The 27179-nt window shown below is 42.8% G+C and overlaps 1 protein-coding gene across 1 annotated transcript in view; it reads right to left on the bottom strand.

Annotated features, from left to right (window-relative positions):
* Positions 1 to 20094, bottom strand: part of ANKRD65 (ankyrin repeat domain 65) — a 48101-nt gene extending 28007 nt beyond the window's left edge. The window contains exons 1-2 of the mRNA XM_082273238.1: positions 20013 to 20094; positions 8626 to 8824 (exon numbers count right to left, since the gene is read on the bottom strand). Coding sequence (XP_082129364.1) covers positions 8626 to 8822 — 197 coding nt within the window. The 5' untranslated portion in view covers positions 8823 to 8824; positions 20013 to 20094. The remainder of the gene's footprint in view (positions 1 to 8625; positions 8825 to 20012) is intronic.
* Between the last annotated feature and the right edge of the window lie 7085 nt (positions 20095 to 27179).

The following is a 27179-nucleotide window of genomic DNA, read 5'->3' as shown; positions in this document are numbered from 1 at the left end:
TTAAGTGAGCTACCAGGCCCTTAAAAACATTTCCAACTGACATGGACTTCACTAAACCACCCATCTAGGACAGCACTGACACTGCTCTGGTGAAACAGTGGGAGTCTGCATCATGCTGTAAGAGGGTGTGAGAGCAGTTCACCCACCCTATGTGTAACCAGGTTGGTAAGGGGTTAGGTCAATCTGTCAAAGCTTAAAGTATACAGCTGTGTATATCAGTAGTGCCACCAGAGCAAGCTGGTCAAAATAGTGTATTGCAGCCTGTCTTGAGTGATGAAGAAACTACCCAATGTAATATGAGTGAAAGCTCGCTTTCACAATGTGATGTGTAAAGAAGAGACAAATGTACTGTATTGGCTAATGAATCCCAGGTTCCTGTCATGCCTCCTAGAGCAGGTGATGTGGTGCTTTCAGCCTCAAAGAGGTACAAGTTGAAGTACCTGGAAACACTCTGAAATATAGTACTGATGGTATCAGAAATTGTGGTATTAAAAGTGTGATCAGGTAATAATTAGTACTGCTAACAATCGCACTGGTGACTATGACGTTGTAATGTATCAACCAGTTGGAATTATGGTATTAAGCAATGGTTTATGTTTTGATTAGTGGTAGAACAATTGCCCACAGAGAACAATTGCCCATTGAGTGTTCGACAACAGGTGAGGGGGAACTGTGCAAAGGTCCTGTGGTGGATAGTTGCTCGCTTGTGTGTGGTCCCTCCTCGGATCTAGTCCTAGCAAACACTGATAAGGAAAGAACTGAAGCTATTATTATTTGTGCAGAAGGCGATTTATTGTTGCTAAATTTTACTTTAAAAGGTGATTTGATTTCCGAAAGTAACCATGAAAAGTGTAATTCATTACTAAGTGTTCCTTTAAATGAGGTATTTGTTGCTGTGGGTAAGGTTGATGAACCCAGAGGAATATTGAGAGATGGTTCACATGAGGTGGAAAGTGGCTGTGCTTTAAACATAATGAGTTTCATATAGCTTCAGGACAGGTTGGGGAGATTGGTCAAGAAAGACAGCACACCTTCAGAAAATGAGAATAGGCCCAGGTTTATTGTAAAGAACAGTAGAACCCCACTGAGATTCAGGATCGGGTGAGCCTAGAAATATACCCAGAAAAAGGTTTGGGCCTATGTGGCACAGAGGTTTCCCAACCGAAGTGATAGGTTCATGTGTAATGCCCTCTACTGGGTCGAAACAAGGAGGAGCGGGGGGTATGTAACAGTACAAGATCCTGTCAACATGGAAAGGACACAGGTTTTGCACAGTTGCTGAGTGCAGAACTACGAAGCGGTAATTTTGAGAGGAGAAAACTGTTTTTGCAGATTCCTCCAGACTTTGATACTTGTGGATGGTGCTCCGTATTTTGGAAATTCCAAAGAGTCTTGGGTGGGACGGAATCTCCAACCCATTGTCTGGGTCTTGTGGTCAACCAGCAGGGTGTGGGCACAAGTGCACACAGCCCTTATAATGTTGGTCTGCTGAGAGTTGCAGGTGGAGCGGAGAGGTATGCAGTTGGAATTGCTGCCATTGAGAGATCTCTGTGATGGAGAAAGTCTCCATTGAGCCATTGAGAGATCTCTGTGCAGAGATAGTCGCTGTGTACATCAAGGAGCTTAAGGCTGTGTGTGTCCAAGAAGCTCCAAGCTGTGTGCCTGGAAAGTTTGAGGGACCAGTATCTACATAGCAGCAGTGCTGCTGAAGAGTAGCCAGGTAGGCTAGCATTTTCATTTGGATTGTGTAAAGCTGAAATCCCTGCATGGGAAATTCATGTTTGTAAACTTTTGTCATCCTTCTAATCAAAGTGGGCTGCCAGGCCCTTAAAAACAGTTCCGTCTTACATGGACTTCATTAAACCACGTGTCTACCACGTGACTACCACGAGCTAATATTCCCCTATGGCACACAATATACATACACTGTATATATATATATATATATATATATATATATATATATATATATATATAGCACCCTTTTAGGTAGGTGCTAGGAAATCTATAAGGGAGACAGCAGGGTCCAATTTTTCAGTCAGGCTGTCATGTGTTCTCAGGTGTGATTGTAGTATAGTGTCCCAAAGAAAAAGTTGATCCTGAAAGGAAAGTAAAAAATTTCCTGACAAATCTGTTGGGGTGTACTCATTTATGCTGAGCACTGTGTGTATATATATATATATATAAAATATGTGTTAAAAGGGACAAAACACAGTCACCCTATTACAGGTAATGCCTGAACAAGGATGGGAAGATCACCTAGTATTCTTTTAACCGCTTGCCGACCGCCGACTATTTACTGCGGCGGTCAGCCCCTCACAGGCAAAGCCTGGGAGGGTCTACGGAGCGAGGGCGCGCCCCCGGAGGCGCGCTCCCGCGCGGTCACAGACCCCCGCGCGTGTGACCGGTGGACCCGATGTCCGCTGGTCACTCGGCGATCGTCGGTGCAGAGGGAAAAAGGCAGGCGGCTGATGTGAACAAGCCGCCTGTCATTCTCCCCTGTGTAGAAACAGTGATCATACGGTTCTACTATGTAGGACCGTTGATCACTGTTCCTACACCTCAAGCCACAGCCAATCACAGTTAGAATCACGCCCCTAGGGACACACACAGCCCCTCCCTCTCAAATAAAGTTAACCCCTTCACTGCCAGTGTAATTTTACAGTAACAGTGCATATATATAGCACTGATTACTGTAGAAATGTCACTGGTAACCCCAAAAGTGTCAAAAATGTCAGTCAAGGGTCCGATCTGTCCGCCCCAATGTCACAGTACCGCATAAAAATCGCAGATCGCTGCCATTACGCATTAAAAAAAAAAAACAAAAATGACAAAAATCTTTCCCTTTGTTAGTAAACGCGATAACTTTTGCGCAAACCAATCAAAATACGCTTTTTGCGATTTTTTTTTTTACCAAACATATGTAGCATAAAACAAATTGGCCGAAAATGTTGATTTTTACTTTTTTTTTTGGGGAATTTCATATAAAAAAATGTGAAAAATATTGTTATTTTTGCAAAATTGAAGCTCTTTTTTTGTTTATAGCGCATGATCAAAAAATCGCACAGGTGATCAAATACCACCAAAAGAAAGCTCTGTTTGTGGGAAAAAAAGGACGTCAAATTCGTTTAGGTACAGCGTCGCACGACCACGCAATTGTCCGTTAAAGTCACGCAGTGCCGAATCGCAAAATACCCCCTGGTCTTTCAGCAGCCAAATCCTCCGGGGCTTAAGTGGTTAATGAAAGTTGCTGATTTAAAAGTATTGAAAATTATTTTTGAATTAAAATGTTAAAGTTTATGTAAAATGTTATTGATTGGGTTTACAAACAACTTTAAGTGCCGGTTCACATTTGTGCGATCACAGAAATCGCATGTAATTCGGAGCGCACTGCTCCTAAAATTACATGCGATCTCTGTGTGGTGCAAATTCAGCCATACAGTTTGTATGGCTGAATTCGCACCGCAATCGCACTGAAACACGCACAGGACCCTTTTTTTGGTCCGCAGCAGAATCGGATCGCATGGTGGTTCACACTAGTGCGATGCGATTCTGTGCAAACTTTCAGATCGCACTGCGATATGCGATCTGATCTGGGGGTGTCGTTAACTTTCAATTGACACCCTCAGCGTATTGCATATGGCACTGTGAACTGCCAGGGGTGCGGATGCGATGCGGGAACGCGCTGTATATTCGCAGCGTTCCCGCATCACACAAATGTGAACCGCCACTAAAGAGACCTTGTCGCCAGTTCAAGGTTTCTAGTTTAAATGCTTATATTTTTAAAAGATGGAGAATAAGAGATGCTGCCAGGGCTGCAGGATGAAAAAACTTTTATTTATTCTATCACATTCACCAAATCAGTGTAAGAAATCAAAGAATCCTACACCAAGTTGCGCATTAAATTAGAGCTGATACATGTGTAAAACAAAATCTGATACCAATATATCATAACCAAGCAACTATAGATATGTGCAAAATTTGCATGTAAGCAAAATCAAAATAGTGAAAAAATAAAGTAAAACACCCTGTAATTATATACATAAAGTCCCACAATGTGCTCAGAGCGATCTCACTGCCTAACAATGAGCAGAGAATCGCTATGAAAGTGTACTCCGAATCCCACAGTGTATTCCAAGTGCTCCTGCTAATAGCATGTAATCCTGGATGTGATCCTTTCGATCATTAAAATCCCAAATAGGCTCTCCAGGTGTGGTTCCTGTGAATCAAACTCCAGTCACCTTGTTGAACCACCACCAACGTGCACAACAACTCCCATTAGATGGTTCCTTACCAGAAATAGTAGCCCCCCATTTCACACGGTGTGGGCAGAAGCGTTTGGGATAGTCCAATCAGTAATCCTCTCTGGGTTTAAAATTCACTTAAAGGGCCCTCTTGCACACGATTCCCAAAGGGTTATATGGAAAAGAGAAAATTCTCTACTTGTGTGATACCGTTTTAAATTAGGATATTTTATTAAAATATTCCTTCTCCCATTACACTTACAGTAATAAAAAATAAACAGCACATTGGTGTAGCCACAATAGATAATGAAGCGCCCCAGTGGTCCTTACCACCTCCACGCTGGTTAACAGACCACGGACGCCATCCTCCACTCCTTCCAAGAACACTTCTGGTTTGCCGTATAGACACGCCCGACGCGATTCGTCACTTCCGACTTCATCACTGGGGGGTTGGCTATACGGCACGGCAGACCGTCTTTTCAAGCAAACAGCAAACATCAATCACGCCCCTTGCATATACGATGGAATAACAGTCAATTACTGCGGATGTATGGAGCCGGACTTCTCCATATTCAGCCAGAGTCATCCGTCTGTTCCATTAACCCTTTAAAGGACAGAACCCGCCCATCGTGCGAAAATGTCTCTCTGGCCATCCTACCCCGTGGATGTACTTGATAGGGTACGGTATTGTTGCTTCATACTAAATTCAGCAGCAATTGTCCATCCATACCATTAACCCCATAATTACTAAAAATAACTTTAATTATAATTATAACCAAAGATTGATTAGTTATGGGAACCAGGGGCAATTGATGTCGCATATTGCATATCATTAATGTTTAGTTCCATTGTGATAAATAAATAAAATCTTTTACAACAATTTCAAATGATAAATAAATAACCAAACAATTTTACAGCATAAATGTTAAATAACTCCATTAGTGGAATAAACGACCTGGTAATAAGATGACATCATTAAAGGTCAGAAATCGGCCAACGTGCAGCAGTATCTTGCTAGCCATCTGCTAGCCATCCTAGCCTATGGTAACACTTAGTACACGCGGTATTGTTGCTTCATTTTAAATTAAGAAGCACTTGTCCATCCGTACCATTAATCTCATAATACCTGAAAGGAATTTTAATTCTAGATTCCATTAGTTAATTATGGGACCCCAGGACTGTTGATGTCTCCTTTTACATATCCTTAACCTATAATTCAATAATAATAAATAAATCTTTTAAAACTATATTACAGTAATTTTAAATATATATATATATATATATATATATATATATATATATATATAAATGGAATAAACGGCATGGTATTAAGGTAAAAGCACTACAACTAATGTGATCATAAATGGAATAAACGGCATGGTAATAAGCAGAGATGTATAGTAACTAAGTAGAACTACTTCACTACTGTACTTAAGTACCGAAAGGCGGTATCTGTACTTTCCTAGAGTAGAATTTTTTTCTCCTACTTCCACTTTTACTTCACTACATTTTTTCGATGATTTCAATACTTCTACTCCGATATTTTTTTTTTTTGTGCTGCATAGTTACTCGTTACAATTATAATAATTACCACTGCCAGAACAGTAGATGGCAGGTTTCATGAAGCTCAAAAAAATGTGTATAATGTCATGTGTACTTTTGACTTTTGACTTCTTTTGACTTCTTTCTTTAATAACTTTAACTTTAATACCTTTAACTTTAACTTTAACTTTAATAAACTTTTGACTTCTTTCTTTAATAACTACATAACACAGTACTTGTACTTTTACTTTCAGTACTTGAGTAGCAAATCTTTTTAAAAAACTACTGGTACTTTTACTTTCAGTACCTGAGTAGCAAAATTAAAAAAAAAAACTACTTGCAATACTTAAGTACAAAAAATGTTGAATACTTTATTACTTCTACTCAAGTCACTTTTTAATCGAGCACTTGTACTTTTACTCAAGTATGGGTTTCGAGTACTTTATACAACTCTGGTAATAAGGTAAATCACTAAAACTAATGTGATCATAATTCACTAAAATAATAATACATTAAAAATAATATTAGTATATTACAAATATCAGTAAAGGTTTTTTAAAAAATAATGTTTTGGAAAAAGAAAAAATTAATTTATTAAAAATGGACAGAATTAATAATTACTAATAAAACAATTGAGATCTAGTTCAATATTTAAACCTTCAGGTTCTAAAGTATTTAAAAAGTATATCCACTTGGTTTCGCACTTTGACAGGTCTCTGACCCAATTAGACCCTCACCAATTGGGGGGGACCCTCTCTACAGCCCAAAATTGGAGACCACTTGGGTCTCCATGGTGAAAGCATCCAAAGTGCTCAGATAAGCTGTGATATTTAAAACCTTTTTTAATATTTGAAACATGCTAATTTTTAAGGTGCGTTTAGTACGCCCTATGTACATTAAATTGCATGGGCACAAAAGGACATAAACTACATGCGTGGTGTCGCAGGTGATCAATTGGTTAATGAAATATTCCATCCCACCCTGAGATGATGTGAAGGATGTACGTTTACGATTATTCTGCACTGTATGGTTTGGTTATAAGCTTTACATTTTCCACAAGCCAGAAAACCTTTTCTTTTTGGAAAGAGAGTCGAGATGGGAGGGTCCAGGATTTTTTTCACCACTCTCTCCCCAGAATTCGGAGCCCGCCTATAAATAAAAGACGGAGAACTAGGTAAAACTGGCCCCAAAGTCCTATCCATACATAGTACATGCCAATGTTTGTGAAAGATATCGCATTTCTATCGCATTGGCAAGCTGCTCGAGCGCAATCAGCAGGAGCTGTGAAGATACTAGGATACGACACCCCTGGAAGTGTCAGATTCCTACTGATTATTAAGAAAAGGCAGCCAAGTAACACATTAAAAAACACACACACACACATATATATATATATATATATATATATATATATATATATAATATTCTTAATGTTTTAATAAAAGCATTCAAATTGAAAAACTTGAACACAATGGCTTAATATAGTTAGCACTTCTGCCTTGTAGCACTGTGGTCCTGGTTTAAATCTACACTAAGAGAAAATTCCACTTTCATGCAATACACTGGATATCCTGTATATACAGTATTTGCTATACAGATCATTTGGTAAACCATGCTTGTATAATGTGTATTGAAAAGGCCCCTTGTAGTCTCCTTTGGAAGCCCATGCTACAGTGACAACACAGAAGCACAGTTGGGAGACAGAACGTGGTCACCTTAATTCAGGTAATGCCTGAACAAGGATTGCAGGAATAGCAGGTTTCTGTGGTCCCCAGTTTGAATTAGTCAGGGCACTATCTGCATGGAGTTTGCATGTTCTCCTTATATTTATATGGGTTTTCTCTGGGTATTCTGTTTTCCTCCCATACTTCATGACATGGTGGTAGCCTAATTGTCTCCTGTCTAAGTTGGCCCTAGTATGCATGTGTGGTGGGGACTCTAAGCCAGCCATAAATTTATTGAAATTCGTCCAGTTTGACTGACTTCTGTACAACCTTCCTGTCCGATTTTTGCTGCTCGATCAGAACTGCTGACTATAGCCATTGGCCTGATCAGTGTATTCTGACTGTGGGGAAGTGTCGCCGCTGTCTGATAGCTCCACGTTAAGGATTGAATGCGTGGATGGGGAAATCAAGTCCTTTTTTTTATATTCAATTTGCTGGTTCAATGAAAAAAATGAATAGTTTATGAGCTGCTTTAGATTGTAAGCTCCCTGGGGGCAGTGACTGATTTGTCTTTTCTACTGATTTGAAAGTACAGTATATAAAGCACTGCACAAATTGTCGGCGCTAAATGCATACCTGTAATAAATGGAGACAGGGCCTCTTTAAGAACCTGCTCACGCAGGCAGCCAGGAGGTGGTAAAATGAGGTGGTTGAGCCATGGTTTTAACCCCCACCCCACCACCAACATGCCACCGCTGCCCTGTTCTATTTTATGGGTGCAGCAAAAATGATACCCCCTGTTGCATCTGGGGGATAGTGCCACTGCCGAATGCGATCCAAATGCGACCCAGTCAGGCAAATGTGGCTGTGTTGCAGCTGCCCTGCAAATGCGTGCAATGGATGTAGTTGCGGCACGGTGGTGCAGGCTTTCCAGGTTTAAAACAGGCAGTGAGGAGGAAACATTTAGCCTTCTAGCTGCCTGTCAACCTCCCTACTAAAAGTGATTAATTAACCCTTAATTTAGAGAGGCGGCAAGGGCTTCTGCCAGTGTCAACAAGCCCTTAAGCATAAAGTAAGCCTTTTTCATTTCCAATATCATCAAGTTTGTAGATCTGAAGGAAATTGTACATTTAGATTGTACAGTGTATTGCTAGCCTTTGGTTTAGGTAACTAACCTGTCATCAATTTTTTCTCCTTGTTGAAGCAATTGTTTTACAAGACGCGTGTTCCCATTCCAGGCGGCCATATGAAGAGCTCTCCATTCTTCATTGGTATTGCCTTGTTTGTTCGGTAGGCTCATCTCCTCGCTCAACTGCAGACATCTCCTGGCCAGCTCTACTTCGGGAGTCAATCTTCCCACCCTCTGATGCATACCTGCAAAATTACACACACAGCTTCAGTACTGCCCAATGTTAGAAATAAAGCTTATTTAGCAACAACCAGAAATTTACAGGAGGCGCTGCATGGCTCACACATGTGCAGGGGGTAACATACCAGTGGGGACCCAAAGACCAGTGAAGAACCAGCCCAGTGAGGATGGTTAGGATGGGGCTGGATGCTTGGACAGGTAAGTGTCAAGTAACATACAGAAGAATGACAGGGCCCAAAGTTTCACAGCAGAACAATGCCCGAAGCATCACCCTGCCTCTGCCGGCTTGCCCATACTACATCCTGGGGTCATCTCTTCCCCAGGTAAATGACGCACACACACACACATGGCTATTCACATGAAAAATGATTTCTCAGACCAGGCCACCTTCTTCCACTGCTCCATGGCCTAGTGCTAATGCTCACATGCCCATTGTAGGTGCGTTTTCCAGTGGACACGGGTCAGCATGGGCACCCTAACCAGTCTGCGACTATGCAGCCCCATACACAACATTGTCCTCCTGTTTCAGGTATAGTGGTCACCTTGACAGGGAAAGCAAAAAAAATTCAAACATTAAAAAAGCTTAGCATAGCTATGTTAGGCATACATTACCTCTGTAAACGTGCATTGATTAATGCAATTATGCACCAATTTTTTTTTTACACTGGATTTTTCTGCCAGCTGCTGGCCAAAAATCTTACATAGATAGGAGCATTTTACTACACCTGTGTGCATGAATCCCAAGGCTACATTCACACAAGTGACTAGCCCTGGTGAGAATTAAAGCAGCAGGAAATACTATTCTTGCCTCTGTTTTAGCCTCAGTGTGAGCGGCTAGCGGTGGCCGCCGAGCCCTGTACAGTTGAATGACAGGTCAGCAGCAGTCCGCACAGCCAGCAGTTACCTGCAGTGATTGCTGCTGGATGCACAGTGTGCACTGTATGGGCTCAGCGGCTTCAGCTATCCACTATCAGGTGTCATTCCCTGCTGCAGGAATCATTAGATTCTTGCCACTAGGATTTACAGTGTAGCTAAATGCCTGTGTGAATGCAGCCTTTGGCCTGGTTCACACCTATGCGGGTTGCGGTTGATGTGTTTTTTGGGTGTGTTTTGTGTTTTTTCACAGGCGTTTTGACGTGTTTTTAATGCGTTTTGCCTTTTTGGGAGGTGTCTGTTGTCCTGCGGGAGAAACCAGCAAAAACGCAGCAGAAACGCATAAAAAGCAAGCACTGCGTTTTGATGTGTTTCAATTGAAGTCTACGGAACCGAAAATGCAACCTGCTACGGGAAAAAAAAGTCACTGACCCTTTACAAATAAAGAACCAGTTTAAAGTGCACAGATATGAACGTGACCCATAGGAAACCATGTTAAATGGACTATAGTGCCCTCCTAGATAGGTGTTAGGTTTAGATAGTTAGAATTAGTGTGTGTTTTTTAATAGGTACATTTACAGTAGTTGCCACACTGTAGTCAGTGTGGCTGCAATTGTTGTTAGGTGAAAGCATAGTTTGCTCACTGTACTCAGTGAAGCTGCAATCTGCTAGTCAGGTCTGCTCAGTGTGTCCAGCTGCTGCCAGTCTGGTCTATAGCCTCTTCTGTATCCAGGGAACATGAGATGCTTCTGGAAGATAGGTGTGGAGCTTTGCAGATGGCAGCATGAATATTGATACAGCCCTGGTTATCCCAGAGAGGCAGGCTCTGATGGCATGATGGGAGACTGTATATATTCTATGAGCACATTGAGCTCTGGGTCTTTTCCCAGGGAGGATTAGTCCAGCCTGGAGGGCACGCTACCCTCCCAGGCAAGGTGGCTGTTATGTCTACTGTCTTGAGGCCTCAGGTGGATGACCCTAGTTCTAAAGAAAGCTGACTGAGGGGAGGCTGTTCGCAGAAGATCTGGTCTAGAATCACCGGAATAATGTGTCCCTTGGAGGTTTAAAGGAGGCAATCAGCTGCCCTTGGGCCTTGTGTGAGTATAGACGCTTATAAGATCTTGGGGACCTTTGTGCTTTTGCCACCTCTCTGGTGCTAGAGAAGGTTAGCTGTGGGTCTATTTAAAAGGGACACCGGCTGGTCTCCTGAAGAGCTTTGTCCCTATATTTTTCCACCTAAAGTAACTCTGCTCTTGAAAAGGAATTTTTCAGTTTATTACTACTACTACTACTACTACTACTACTACCACTACTACTTCTTAAAGCTGAAGTCTACTGTTTTCTTCAAACACAGACTTGCCCTGAAGAATACCTAAGTCCTCAAGTGTACATAGTTTTTGTTTTTGGAGTATCCCACCTACTTCCCTCAAACCTATCTCCAAAAATATAAGCAACAAAAACAACACCCCTAGACTGGTTATTGAAGAAATGTGTGAATGAGCCTGTGTGCCTGGCTGCATTGTAAAGCCTGTAGGGAAGGCCTTAAGAGTATTCCTGTGGCTCCTGTGGGAGTAGCGCTACACTGAAAACACTACACTGACCTTGAGAAAGTCACGTGAGTGTGACGAAATGCGTCAGTAGGAGCCGGGTGACGTCACTTCCGGTCTACAGCCGAGACCAGAAGTTCAGAATTTCCTCGCTGTTTTTTTTCTGGGACCCCCTCAGTCCAGCTTGCTGTTACATCTAAACACATCAGTGTTACTGTAAGTTACTATATATCTTTTTAGATAAGTTGTTATCTTACATACTACACTATGGAAACCCTGTTTTATTTTGTATGAGCGGAGAACTGTTTACAGAAGAGTGAATTCCCTTACCAATGATTGTTTCATGTGAACAAGCTATGATAATCTACCTTAAGGTGAGCGGTCATTGCACTTAATATTGAATATCGGTTGTTGTCACTACGATTTTTGGATCACTTTATTCACGGAGCAAACTGACATTTTCCTTCACTAATATTTGGACTTCTTTTATATATATTTTTGCTTTTACTATATATTTGCTTGGGAAAATGATTCATCATTCCACTTGTCAGATTATTTGCACTAATATTTTTTGTACACTCAGATTTTTCATTATGATTGCTTGCACATGCACTTTTATGAGTTGTTGCACGAGTGCACATTCATTTTTACATTTATTGCTATATTTAAATGTATGTTTTTATACTGTTATAGAGCCGGTCCATATTGTTTTTTATATTATTTGTATCATATATGATGACACTATGGGGATTGGCGGCTATATTCTATTTATTATTTTGTATCATTCATCTTATTATAATATTGGCCTTACCTGCAGTATTATATGGTAGCAGATTGGTATACCAGTTTTAAATATTAGCTACACTGAAAAACGCAGCATAGGCGCGAACCAGGCCTTAGACCTGTCATTTCTTCACTGGTCCAACCAATATATGCACAGATATGCAAAGACCCCCACACACACTTTTCCTATTTAGTTATTATTATTAATCCCTACTTACCTGGTGCTTAGTTCCCATTTCAGATACTTACACACCTAGCATATCCAGCGTTGTACTGCTGCTTTCCATTTCTCTGCTGCCACCATGCCACCATCTTCCTCTGTGACATCATCAGGAGGTGGCCTTTTCTTCAGGGTTGGGGTAGCTGCCTCCTGGTGACGTACTGCCAAGCATGAATGGAAGTTGATACCTCCTGGGATATGTGACATGCATATCCCAGGAGCATAGCTCCCAACTGTCCCTGATTTGGAACAAAGTCCCTCTGTCCCTCTTTCCTCCTCATTTGTCCCTCATTTTGGTCTGATCTATATAATTGTATATAAAATGCACTAGATTTCAAAAAGTGTTTCCCAGTGCTAAACCTTTCATCCAATTTCTAAATTTCTGCATTGGTAAATGTCAATAGCCAATATAAAGCAATAATAAATTTAAGGGGCATGGCAGGGGTGTGTCCTATGCCTACATACTTTTGCTCATAGGTGTCCATTGTTCCCATCTCAAAAAGTTTGGAGGTATGCAGGAGGTACCTGGAGCTTAGCATGTTATTCTCGCACTGGCAAGTATGGCGGTTGGGCCGGACTGTGAAAGAAAATTAGGTTTCCATGTAGTGGAGGGGAGCCTCGGAGAAAAGTTTGATTTCGGTGAAAGACTGCTTTAAATCATCTCAGCTTCCATAGGGGGAGGGGCACATTTTGTAATTTACACTTTAGGCGTTCTGGGACCTTGTCACTGTTCCAGCACAATGCCGCTTATCACCTAAGTGTTATAATTTACAACTGATGCTAATTATCCGGTTTCAGATTAGGCTTAATAACAAAGCATTATAAAGCTCCGAGCAATAAAGCACTCAGCAGCTATTAATGGGAGCACAATAGTTTGTTATATCTTCTGATCAGCAGGAGATGAATATCAGACAATAACATGCAATTACTCGTTCCCTGTTCACATGAAACCACATCTACAAATACACAATAAAGAAATAAAAGCTGCAACACTGCTCTACAAACAAAGATACCGCAGGTTTGTAAATACACCATCGGCTAATTTACCATGGACCTCAAAGCACATCAAAGTAGCATGTCTGCAGTCTCTGACCATCTCTTGTAGTATGTCTGCAGTCTCTGGCCATCTCTTGTAGTATTTCTGCAGTCTCTGACCATCTCTTGTAGTATGTCTGCAGTCTCTGGCCATCTCTTGTAGTATAACTGCAGTCTCTGACCATCTCTTGTAGTATGTCTGCAGTCTCTGACCATCTCTTGTAGTATGTCTGCAGTCTCTGACCATCTCTTGTAGCATGTCTGCAGTCTCTGACCATCTCTTGTAGCATGTCTGCAGTCTCTGACCATCTCTTGTAGTATGTCTGCAGTCTCTGACCATCTCTTGTAGCATGTCTGCAGTCTCTGACCATCTCTTGTAGCATGTCTGCAGTCTCTGACCATCTCTTGTAGTATAATTGCAGTCTCTGACCATCTCTTGTAGTATGTCTGCAGTCTCTGACCATCTCTTGTAGTATGTCTGCAGTCTCTGACCATCTCTTGTAGCATGTCTGCAGTCTCTGGCCATCTCTTGTAGCATTACTGCAGTCCTAGACAGCTTTCTGTAGCATTACATTAAGTGAATATTATGTGTGGCCCCTTTAGTAAGTGACCTTCTTTTCACTTTGCGTCATCTTTTTATGTTCTAAATTTAGACTGTGTGACAATGGGCTACTGAAAAATCAGATTACATGCCATCTGGAACATTTCCTTACAAAGTATTTCATTTTGGCTACACTCTAGAGCCGGTTCACACTGAGGCGATCCGACTTCGGCGCGACTTGCAGGCACTTCACATTGTGGAAGTCTATGCAAGTCGCTCCCAGGTCGCCCCAAAGTAGTACAGGACCCTTTTTCTAAGTCGCTCCTATTAGAACGGTCCTGTACTACTCAATGGCAAGCGACCGACCGCGACCTGTCACAATTCGCCTGACAAGTCGCGCTAGTCTGAATGGGCTAAGTGCACTATGAGCACCCAACCTTAGTTGGCCCCAGCCCCATCCCACTGCACTTCTGTGAGAGCACATACTTGTCTCCCACAGTCCCATCCAGTTGAGGCAGTGAGTGGGCACAAAAGCACATCTAAGCCCAGGAATAAAAATATAATCTATTGCAGTTTACTAATCCTGCATTGGTGGCATTTGTTTTCTTTTTTTTTATTATCCCTTTATTTACATCTAGTGACCCCACCATTTACACACTTCCTGTCCTAGTGTGACAACTCTCACTCACTGTACTATATATCTACAGAGGAGCCATATTGTCATCCTAAGAGAGGAAATGTGTTAGGACTACAGGACACCCCCTTTTCTCTTCCCCATAATATAGAGGGGAAGTGTTCTATAGTCAACAAAAAGCAATCAGAATGCAACTAATAATATAGCAGAGAGCTCAGGAAGCTGTCATAAAACACATACTTGTGATGTTTTAGTGCATAGAGAACAAATGCAAGAGCCCGAGGAGGCTGCGATATGAGTGATAGGTATGTCTAATAAAGATTTTTGTTATTTTTTACAATGATAGTGAGGACTAGGACTATGGTGTGTTTGTTACTGCTATGTGGTTATGGTGACTAGAAATTCTGATTTGGCATTGTGACATTTTATCAGTTGTTATTTACATTGTTATTGCAAGCAGTTTGATTCAGCAATGTTCCACCATTGTTTTTCATCTTGCCTGTATACAGCAGATCTAAAGCCAAAGTTTGTTTTTCTTTTTAAATTTGGGTTTTTTAAAATGTGGAAATGTCAAAAGCCCTGCCAGGTTTTATTACTGTGTGAAATTCCCCCTCCCTGGTTTGTCCTGGTGGTCATTATCAAAAAGACAGAAAGTGATAGTAAATCACAGACTACCTGACAGCCCCCCCCCCTCCATGCCCAAAGTAGTACAGGGACTACTTTGAAGTTGTATTGACTTGAAGTCGTACAGATATGAACGATACTTATTGTTATTATTATGGGCGGGGGGAGGAGGTGGTAGATTTCATTGCCGGCCGGGTGTCCCGCCAGGGGGGGGGGGGGTTGGTTTTACTGCCCCCCCCCCCCCTAAATTTTCATTCACCAGCCCCCACTGATTATAAGTACAGTACATAATTACATATGAATAAAATAAGTGCAATCAATGCGTATATAACACAAAAAACAAACATATAACACATTCCCAGTGCCATCTTAAGAGCATTAAAGGGCCCCGGGCAATGCAGTGCACTGGGGCCCTGCTTACACAATCACCCACGAGAATAAAAATGCAAATTATTGATAAGGCGATATTTATTGGTACAGCAGTGCCAGGATAATGACAGCTTCCAAGTTGGGTGGCTAGGTCCGGTGAACACACACACGGACCCCAGTCAGACTCGACTGTCCTGTGTGTGCCTTTTCCCGTGGAGGCGGACAGGCATTCCTGCAGTTGTGGGCTTCCCCTCCACTGCCCAAGTGGCCTGACAGCAGCGCAGGGCCGACAGGCACTTGCCACCTGCTAAGTTCGGCGGCGGGATGCCCACGGGAATCGGGACTAATGCTTGGCTCGGGCTGGGTCGCTGGGCAGGTCGGGCCCTCTTGGCAAGTGGGGCCCCCGGGCAACTGCCCAATGTGCCCATTCGGTAAGCTGGCCCTGCCCATTGCAGCATTAGTTTTATTTTTTTCAGGTTTCTTTTCCTTTATTTTCACCTGGTGATCCTGCCAGTAATGGCACTTCCTTTCTAGAGTGACATCACTGACTTTCTGTATGCCATTTATAGAGAAGCAATGCTGTCACCCCAGGGCAGGAAATGTTTTAGGTCTGCAGAACATCCCCTCCTGTACATAACACAGTGAGGATATGGGCTGTAGTTCACAAAGTAACCTCAGAAGGAAGATGAGACTATTTGGCCTGGTTCACACCTATGCAGTCTGCTTTTGATCCGGTTCTGCAGTGCTTTTTGCAGTGCGTTTTGCATCTTAGCACACGCATTTTTACCACTTTTTTTTTTCTTGTTCAAGGAGGTTTTATTGAGAGAATATTATTAAAAAAAGGCAACTCACAAAAAAGCATTTACAATAAAAGTCACATTTTGTAAAATGTTACAAAAATAAGCCAGCAAGGCCCGGAGCGGAAAAAAAAAAAATAGCGTAGGGCAGACATGACCAGGTGAAGAGGGGAGACAGGTTAGGAAAGAGTTAAAAATGATAGTTGAGTCAATGGGGGGCTCAGTGATTGGAGGAGGTATGCCTGGGTGGGTTCTTGTGTTGCAGTTTAGGAGGGGTGGTCACTAATTTGGCGGTCAGAAGGAGATCAACGGACGCAGAGGAAGGAGCTTACCTGGCGAGAGTCTTTGCCCTGTTCCAGGATTACCCATGGCCAAGCTTGACAATCTTATGGCCCAGCTCCGGGCAGCGGCCGCCGTGCATGGGACCGAGTGGCAACGTGCCCGGGTCTCCTCTGTGATGGGGGTTCAGGGCTCTCCCTCTGCGGGGAGGGGGCAGGCTGACCCGCGTGCTTGGAGGTCTCGGCCTCCAGATCGCTTTTCCCCGGACTATTCCCCCCAAGCTCAGCGTCACTGAGGGCCGCAGGCGAAGCGTGCAGCTGCTTCGGCCGGTCATGCCGCTGTGAGGAATCCTCTTCACAGACGGAGCTCTGGGGGTGGGGTGAGCAGGCAGGCCTCAGCTTCTCCCCGGCCTGTTCGGTGAGGAGCAGCATTCAGAGAAGCATGTCGAGTGCCCAGGGCTCCGGGAGTTCATCCAGGCAGACCAGGACATCGGTGGGCGGAGCTGGAGTGAGGGGGCGTGGCCGTATGCCGCTCAGTTCCACGGCTTCCAGGAGTGTGAAACCTGGAGTGCCAATGATGGAGATGTCACTGGAGTGTCGCTCAGAGGGTGAACTTTCCATCTCTGAAGAGGAGGAGTTTTGTGTCCGCTCAGCAGCGAGGGATTCGGGACCGGCGGCTGGTGGGACCCCCCCCTAGGCAGCCAGGTGTTGAACCATGCCTCGTCTGGATCCTTGGACACTCCTATGTGTTTTGGGGTGCCCGGCGAGCAGACGTTCGTCCTAATGGTAGACAGCTGGGTTTCTCTCGCCATGAGGCCTGTGTACAGTGGCTGAGGGTGTCAGGTATGTAGTGGAGCAGGGTGACACCAGAAGTGTATCGTTTCTCCCGGCTGGATAGGCATCCGGATATTCTGGTGCTGCATGTAGAGGGTAATAATTTGGGAGTTAGATCCACGTGGGACTTGATTAGGGACATAAAATTTGATTTCCTTTGGCTCCGCGCGGCTTTTCCGGAGTTGCTCATTGTTTGGTCCGATATGGTTGCCCGCACGTCCTGGCTGATGGCCAGGACGGTTGAGCGGCTCAATAGAGCCCGCATAAAATTGAATAAGGAGGTGGGTAGATTTGTTTGTCGCAATGGGGGGTTGGTGGTTCGACACTTGGAGTTGGAAGTGGATACCTGGCAGTATCTGCGGGGTGACGGCGTGCATCTCAATGCCGTGGGGACGGATTTGTGGTCCCTTGGGTTGCAAGATGGGATACAGCAAGCCTTGAGGGTGTGGTAATGGGAAGGTGTGTATGTGGTGGGGTAGAGTTTGGCCTTTCAGGCAGGGTACAAAGTTGGGGACATCTATTCTACACTGGTCATGGCTGTGCACCAGGAATCAAATAACAACAATATTCGCGTGGATATGGCAGTGTGTTATAATATTGAGATGTGGAGATAGATGTTGTAGTGCTTATGCCTCTTCCCGGGCACCCTCAATGGGAACTCACTGTGTCGGGGGGAGAGGGTAAAGCTGGATACACACTATACAATCTTCTTTGGATTTTTTCCTTTAGATTTACCAAAACCATGTAATATGAGGTCAAACCTAAACAATTTAAATTTGTATGCAATCAGTCAGGCCCTTGCACTACATAGTTAAAGGTAAATCAAAAGGAAATCAAACAACAACAGTTGTATAGTGTGTATCCAGCTTTAGTTATACTAGGCCTAAAACCACATGTGGTATTCTGTGAAAGTGAAAAGACCTTATGTATTGGCCCAAAGGGCAGGATACTTGTCCTGGTTAATCCCAGGTATAGATGCATAAGCCGTATCTGTAGCAGATGAAACCCAAATTAAGTACTTAAGGTGAAGCTATTGTTTTGGCGAAGGAGCCTGTAAGTGTATACTAACGGCAAATCATAATAGAGATATAACCAGTTATGGGATGCCTGGAATATGTTTGTCTTCTCGGAAGAGGGTAGGGCATATATGGAGTGAAAAGCTCCTAAAGTGAGGTTGGTGGCCCCCATTGGCTTCTTCCTTTTTTTTTTGGGGGGGTGGAACATACTATGTGTATAATATCAATGGGATGGAATAGATGGGATAATATAAGGGCTACGATAAGGGGGAAGGATTCGTCATTCCCTTTTTATTTTTTGGTTAATTATGTATTGATGGAGGTTGTTACAATGCCTGTATTGATTGAGATTTGTCAATACACATGGAAATATTAATAAAATAAAAGTTACATTTGAGAAGAAAAAAGAAAGAAAAGGGAGAAGAAGGAGAGGGAAGAAAGGCTCTGAGGACAGAGTCATTGTTGCTTACCACATTTTTTATTACATTTTTTGTTGTAAAGCCAATTTGCTGTTGGGCAGATTAAAAATGACAAACGCATCAAAATTGTGGCAAAAACGCACGACATGCTTTTCTGCAGCTTCTCCATTGACGTATGTTAAACCAAAAACGCATTTTGCATTTACAAAAGTCCCTGATGCTTTCCTAAAACACAGCAGCTGAAAAAAGCATAGATGTGAATATGTCCCATAGGAAACCATGTTAAATAGACTATAGTGCGTTTCTGCAAAAAGCACTAAAAACACAAAAGCATAGATGTGAACCAGGCCTTTGAGAAAACACTGCTAAGTGCACAGGACAGATTTTTTTTTAATTTTTGCATGTATTAAACACATATTTCAATGGTATATATTTAGCAGACCAAAAGGGAGCAAATAAGAGAAGTTCATGGTTAGAGTTAAGCCTCATACACACGCAACGATTGTTGGCCGTGAATTTTCGGCTAACGTCCGCTCGGCCGATTGTCGGCTTGTTAGTATGATGCTTCCGACAACCGACTCCGACTTTTCGGCTGAACAAAATCTGGTGTGCATGCTATAAAATTTTTGTTGGCCGTCAACAGAACGGCCGATTTTCCGTCAGTCCGTACAGATTTCCGCAGACAAAAATCAGATGAGCAAGACTGGGCATGCTCAGAGAAGAAAATACACACGGAAAGTAAACCAGCACATGACATCACTTCTGAAGTTGATTTTTGTTGGCCGAAAACACAACAACACTGGACAAAAGTCGGCCGATTGGTCGGCCGATAATCGTTTCGTACGAGGCATTAGCAAACAGTTTGAGGGTTCATTCACACATATTCATTGTGGCAACGCACACTAAAACAAATGCACACTATCACAATGCATGGCAGTACACCTGTTCTATGTGTGGTGCGTCGTGGTGCCTTTTATTGTGAATGGCCCCCCAATGCATTGTACAGTCGAACCCAATACACAACGCACTGCAGTGCATCGCAATGCATACGCCATGTGGTGCAATGTATTTAAACAAAAAGGTCATGCATATTTTTCATTTGTAGTGTTGCGTCGGCAGCCCATTTATAATGAACGGGCTACCTTAATGCAACGCAACGCTTTAGTGTAAATGGGCCCCTATTTAAGTCTCCTGCCATATACTGTACAGTATATCCACCATACCTGTTATACGGTGCCTTCCGCTCAGTTCAGCGAGGATCTAGTTTGGCTTTGGGGCACCAAATCCTGCGATCTGCCTAATGAAGGACTTAGGTGCTCCAAATATGAAATGCAGTGCACTCCTTCAGACTTCTTGCTGCTCACAACAGGTTGACTTGTAGGGAAATTGAGAAGAAGATTAAACAAAAGAGATCTTGTGCAATTACTCCCTGGATATTCCGGCAAGTGTGAACATGTTCCCCTACAGAGCTTTTCTCTGTTAAAGGGTAATCTGTTAATGATTCCGGTCAACTTTACAAAGGAGCAGGGACTGAGGGAGGGGGACAGGGGGAGGAGGGACATAGGAGAAAAGAAACAAGAGAACAATGTTTGTCAGGAGCTGAGCGCTGCGGCACAGAGGATCTGCTGTTTGATACTTGCTGCAATTCTCTAAAATGGATTATTGTGTTCACAACATGTTGCAGGCCATGTAAATACTGCAGGCGGCGGGGCAGTCCCTCTGTCCTCGCTGGGTCAACTGGCCATACACTGGAAGATTTTCAAATGACATTCGTATTAACATTCATACTAAAATTACCAGTACGTTTGACGATTTGATGAATTTTGTTCAAAAGTACTTAAAATTACGTAAAAGAACAAAAACTTTTGTTTGTTTTTAACAAATTTTATCAATTTTAAAATGAATAGACTTTCCAAATGAAAAACACATTCAAGATTAGGCTTGCCATAGACACCTGTTTATTTTTTATTTTTTTTCCGATTGGAGAAAAGGGAACAGGGGTTGATTTACTAAGGGCAAATAGACTGTACACTTTGCAAAGTGCAGTTACATAGTTACATAGTTAGTGAGGTTGAAAAAAGACATCAGTCCATCCAGTTCAACCTATGATGTGTGTGTTTGCTTTTAACCGTACATTGTATACCCCTGTATGTTGTGGTCTCTAAGGTGTCCATCCAATAGTTTTTTGAAACTATCAATGCTCCCTGCTGATACGACTGCTTGTGGAAGAGAATTCCACATCCTTACCGCTCTTACAGTGAAGAACCCCTTACGCACTTTAAGGTTAAACCGCCTTTCCTCAAGTTTTAGTGAGTGGCCACGTGTCTTATTGTATCTTCTTTCTCTGAATAGTTTGTTCCTTATGCTAGGGTCGCCAGTACATAGGCACTCTGCAAGAGCAGTTTCTCCAGAGATTAGTAAATGAGCAGAAGCTGTTCTGACTTCCATCATCCTTACCCTTATCTGTCCGATTATCTCCTACTCTATTAGCTTTTAGACGATCCCTTAAAACCCTCCTCTTCAGAGAAGCCTATCCTACCCACACCTAACAACTATACTTCCATTTTCTCCATCAGCTCATCCCCCAAAGTTATTGCCTTTTGTTTCACTTGACCCTCCCTTCTAGATTGTAAGCTCTAACGAGCAGGGCCCTGTCTTCCCTCATATTTTAAAGAGCTGCTCAAACTGTTGGCGCTGTATAAATCCTGCATAATAATAATAATCATCCAATCATGTGCAAGCAAAAATGCATTTTTTTTTCTTACACCTGATTGGATATTCTTTGTAAAGTGAAGCTTTACCTCATTTTCTAAGCTCTGGAGAAACTGCACCTGCAGAGTGCAACTGCACTTTACAAAGTGCACAGTCTATTTGCCTTTAGTAAATCAACCCCAGAGTTTTGAGGATGGAGGAATCCTCCCCGCTGTGCCTTTGTATGCTGACAGAGGGACTCCTTCACTGTCAGAGTATATTGATCAGTGGCTGCAGCTGGCTGATCAGCAAACGTTTTCCAAGAGTTTCGTTGTACAGAAATGGATCGTTAGATGGACTTCTGTTGAGGAGGAATGGCCATAGATGGATCTATATTCAGCTAGTCTGTGCTGAACTGGCCTAACTTTGATTCATCTATGGACAACAGGGGCTGACTGGAAACTTTCGACCCAGGGGGCAAGTACAAACCAGAGGCCCATGGTGCAACGACTCGGCCCTCCTCCCACTCTCTCTCTTCCCGGCCTCCTGCTGACCCCCATTCCAGGCTGAAGCTCCACTCCAGGTACTCTCTACTTACTAGCCAAACTCGGGGCTGGCTGGGGCAGGAGAGTCACCAGTGGGGCATGGAACCGGTCTCTGCTCAGACACAGTTTACACTATCCATGCTGGGGCCTGCACTCTATCCTTGTCTTCATCCCCCTTAGTAGGTCAGCGGTGGGGAATTTTTACTTCTCTTCACCAGGAATCCTTTAGGCATGTCTGTGGAAGAAGCAGTGCAACCTTTTTACGGGGCATCAGAGTGACCCAGGGGGCAATTGGCCCCCTGGCCCAGTCCTCCCTTGATGGGCAGCTCTAGAAATTTATACTTTTGAGAAAAGTTTTCCATCTGGATCCTTCCAATCTACATATATTGAAAACAACCATCCATTTGACCCCACTGATGATTAAAAAATTGAATGAACGTTCTTAAAGCCTAACATTGCTATCAAAACTATATTTGGCAAACTTAAAGCGGAGCTTCACCCAAAAGAGAAAGCTCTGTTTGTCTGCCTCCTACCCCTCTCCTGCCACATTTGGTACATTTTGGGTGGAACGGGTACCTGGTTTTGACACCATTTGTAGCTACTGACTAATTTTTTCTGAAAGAGCCTAAAACTCCTCTTTAAGGGTCAATTCACACTATGCAGTGGCTGGTGTGGTGGGAATCACAGAAGGGCAGATCACAGTGCATTGCACTGTTTTGTTTATGTTTTCTTTAAAGAACTTTATTGAAATGTCAGTATGTGACATTTCATGAAGCTCTGTTGGCTGCCACATAGTGCCAGAGAAACGCAGTGGTGTGAACCAACCAACATTTTGCCTTGTCTTGCGATGGGACTGCGCTGGAATAGCCACCAAATGCAGCCCCACGGCACCTGGTATAAACAGGCCGTAAAAGTATTAAAGATGGTGGGTCAACATAACAGGCGGAGAGCCAGCATTTTCAACAATAGCAGGTCCTGTATTTCTCTGGTTTATGTTCACCGGAGAGGTTTAGTGAGTAGGCAGCTGTCAGTTTTGACTGCAAACTCACTGCACTGCACCTCTAGACTGAATTGCAGTGTGAATGGGGCACATAAAAAACAATTGTATTCTATTTGTCCTAGCATGATCTGTGTTCTTCCTTGAATGGTACTTGTGCCGAGCAAGCAAGGTCCTGTGTGCAGTAAGTAGCAGGGCCGCCGTTCTGCACAGGACCCAGAAGCTAGTGGTGATCACTATAGTAGGGACGCTGATTTCCAGGTTCCACAGGGATCCCACAAGTATGGCAGATACAGTATCTCACAAAAGTGAGTACACCCCCCACATTTTTTGTAAATATTTTATTATATCTTTTCATGTGACAACACTGAAGAAATGACACTTTGCTACAATGTAAAATAGTGAGTGTACAGCTTGTATAACAGTGTAAATTTACTGTCCTCTCAAAATAACTCAACACACAGCCATTAATGCCTAAACCGCTGGCAACAAAAGTGAGTACACCCCTAAGTGAAAATTTCCAAATTGGGGCCAGTTAGTAATTTTTCCTCCCCAGTGTCATGTGACTCCTTGGTGTTACAAGGTCTCAGGTGTGAAAAGGGAGCAGGTGTGTTAAATTTGGTGTTATCACTCTCACTCTCTCATATTGGTCAATGGAAGTTCAACATGGCACCTCATGGCAAAGAACTCTCTGAGGATTTGAAAAAAAGAATTGTTGCTCTACATAAAGATGGCCTAGGCTAGATGTTTGCCAAGACCCTGAAACTGAGCTGCAGCTTGGTGGCCAAGACCATACAGCGGTTTAACAGGACAGGTTCCACTCAGAACAGGCCTCGCCATGGTGGGCCAAAGAAGTTAAGTGCACGTGCTCAGCCTCATATCCAGAGGTTGTCATTGGGACTTAGACATAAGAGTGGTGGCAGCATTGCTGCAGAGGTTGAAGGGGTGTGGGGGGCCTGTCAGTGCTCAGACCATACGCTGCACACTGCATCAAATTGGTCTGCATGGCTGTGACCCCAGAAGGAAGCCTCTTCTAAAGGTGATGCACAAGAATGCACAACATGATCCCCTCCCTTCAGAGACTGGGCCACAGGGCAGTATTCCAATTTGATAACGGCCCCAAACAAACCCCCAAGATGTGGTTACCTATAGCGCTTGCTAAAGTATGTCACCCTAAATAATAAAATGGTATCTCAACATATGTGACAATAAATATAATACATTATTAATTAACCACTTTACAACCGGAGGATTTTGCTGTCTTCCGTCCAGGCCACTTTTTGCGATTCGGCGCTGTGCGACTTCAACTGACAATTGCGCGGTCGTGCGACGCCGTACCCAAACGAAATTTACGTCCTTTTTCTCCCACAAACAGAGCTTTCTTTTGGTGGTATTTGATCACCTGTGCGATTTTTACTTTTTGCGCTATAAACAAAAAAAGAGCGTTTATTTTGAAAAAATAACAATATTTTTCACATTTTTTTATATGAAATTCCCCCCAAAAAAGATGTAAAAACCAATTTTTTTAAAAGTTTTTGGCCAATTTGTTTTATGCTACATATGTTTGGTAAAAAAAATCGCAATAAGCGTATTTTGATTGGTTTGCGCAAAAGTTATTGCGTTTACTAACAAAGGGAAAGATTTCTGTCATTTTTGGTGTTTTTTTTTTTAACGCGTAATGGCGGCGATCTGCGATTTTTTTTGCGGGACTGCGACATTGCGGCGGACAGACCGGACCCCTGACTGACATTTTTGACACTTTTGGGGGTACCAGTGACATTACTGCAGTAATCAGTGCTATATATATGCACTGTTACTGTAAAAATGACACTGGCAGGGAAGGGGTTAATTTTATTGGAGAGGGAGGGGTTAATGTATGCCTGGTGCTTACTGACGTGTAGGGGGGGAGGTGACTATGTGATTCATGGACAGATCGGATGTCCAGCTATGCTGAACAGTCCGATCTGTCACTCCCTGTCACTATGGAGATCCGCCCGCTGTGTTTACACACAGCGGGCGGATCTCCAGACTCGATCCCCGACGATCGGGTAAGAGCAGCGGCGATCGCCGCTGCTCCTCCCCTGGCCCGACTCCCGCTGTGAATGAAAACAGCGGGAGCGAGCCTCCGGCGGCGCGCAAGCGCCGCCCAGAAGGGGAGGAGTCCAGTCACGTTAATACTACGTGACTGGACGGGAACGAGCCACTCTGCCGCAGTACTATTACCGTGAGCGGTAGTAGAGTGGTTAATATTGTGCTTCATACAAATCTGAAAATTATTCAATACGTAGTGACCAAAATTCATGTGCACAAAAAGTGGATAAATATATAATAAAAACAGTCCTTGTAAATAATGTCCACCAAAGTGAAAAATAAATAAATAAATATATATAATGTGAAGATATTAGTGATGAACAGTCCAAAATTATTACATATTAAGTGCAGGTGCTTCTTTCTTTTCTTTCCTAGATATCCCTTCACCGTAGAAATAGATGAATTTCAAACTCACCAGACAATATGGGTCCTATATGCCTTACGGCTTGATATTAGCCCATATTAGCTTGAAGAGACCCTCTCCAGGTCCGGGTACGTTCCCTCCTGGGAAAATAAAGCTGTCGTCCCTCTGCAGTACCACTCCGCTGTGGGTAAGCTCCAAATACGGGTGTATCTCCTCCAGCCACAGTGCACCTCCTTGGAATAATAATCCCCCTGCAGGATAACTTATCCTTATTTCGTTACATTATGATGTAATATAAGTGTATAGGAATCTAATAATGCTATTTGAAATAAGGATACATTTTTACATGGGGAAAAATATGTATTAATAGAACTAATAAAGCACATTTATGTATAATTATCGATGTGGTTACACGGACGTGTGTCCATTTCCGGGTAGAAGATATGGGTGGAGTGGGGCGGAGTGTAGAGCGGCAGCTCCAATATAAAAGATCTGGGCCAGACGTGAGACTCCACCTCTGAAGACGTCTAGCCAATGACGAAACGCGTTAGTTGGAACGCACGTCGTGACGTCATACGGGCTTAGTGGAACGCAAGCCGGAACTACCGCTCTCCACTTGCAGCTCACGTGTATGACGGTTCTGTTTGCTTGTTTTATGGATTTTATGGATTAATATTCACGTCTGCCTCACCAGTTGGTTTTATCGAGCCTTTTTGATGTGTTTTTTAACTGCTTTTATCACCTCACTGGGATTGTATATTTTATATATTTTTTGGAGTGACCGGGGTTGTGTGCGATATTAAACCATTTGAAAACAATACTGCACTATCTGGCTTTTAATTCCTCTGTTATACACCCGTGATTGGAGGTGACCTGCAGGGGGATTATTATTCCAAGGAGGCGCACTGTGGCTGGAGGAGATACACCCGTATTTGGAGCTTACCCACAGCGGAGTGGTACTGCAGAGGGACAGCTTTATTTTCCCAGGAGGGAACGTACCCGGACCTGGAGAGGGTCTCTTCAAGCTAATATGGGCTAATATCAAGCCGTAAGGCATATAGGACCCATATTGTCTGGTGAGTTTGAAATTCATCTATTTCTACGGTGAAGGGATATCTAGGAAAGAAAAGAAAGAAGCACCTGCACTTAATATGTAATAATTTTGGACTGTTCATCACTAATATCTTCACATTATATATATTTATTTATTTATTTTTCACTTTGGTGGACATTATTTACAAGGACTGTTTTTATTATATATTTATCCACTTTTTGTGCACATGAATTTTGGTCACTACGTATTGAATAATTTTCAGATTTGTATGAAGCACAATATTAATTAATAATGTATTATATTTATTGTCACATATGTTGAGATACCATTTTATTATTTAGGGTGACATACTTTAGCAAGCGCTATAGGTAACCACATACTTGTGATTACCACAACTTCACTACTAGCACTCGCACTTTAATATAGCAGCTGCAATTATATTATTTATATAACTCACTTTCACCTCATATATATATTTTTTTAATAATAGATACCTATACTAGGTCCTTATACATTTATATAAATTTCCCTCCTTTGGCGCGTGTAATATACATGGTATATTTTTTTACAAACCCCCAAGATGACCACTGCCTTGCTAAAGAAGCTGAGGGTAAAGGTGATGGATGGGTCAAGCATGTCTCAAAAACC

The sequence above is a fragment of the Pelophylax lessonae genome, assembly GCF_965119305.1.
Source record: "Pelophylax lessonae genome assembly, chromosome: 12".
Taxonomy (NCBI): domain Eukaryota; kingdom Metazoa; phylum Chordata; class Amphibia; order Anura; family Ranidae; genus Pelophylax; species Pelophylax lessonae.
This window is presented reverse-complemented; position numbering and strand designations above follow the sequence as displayed.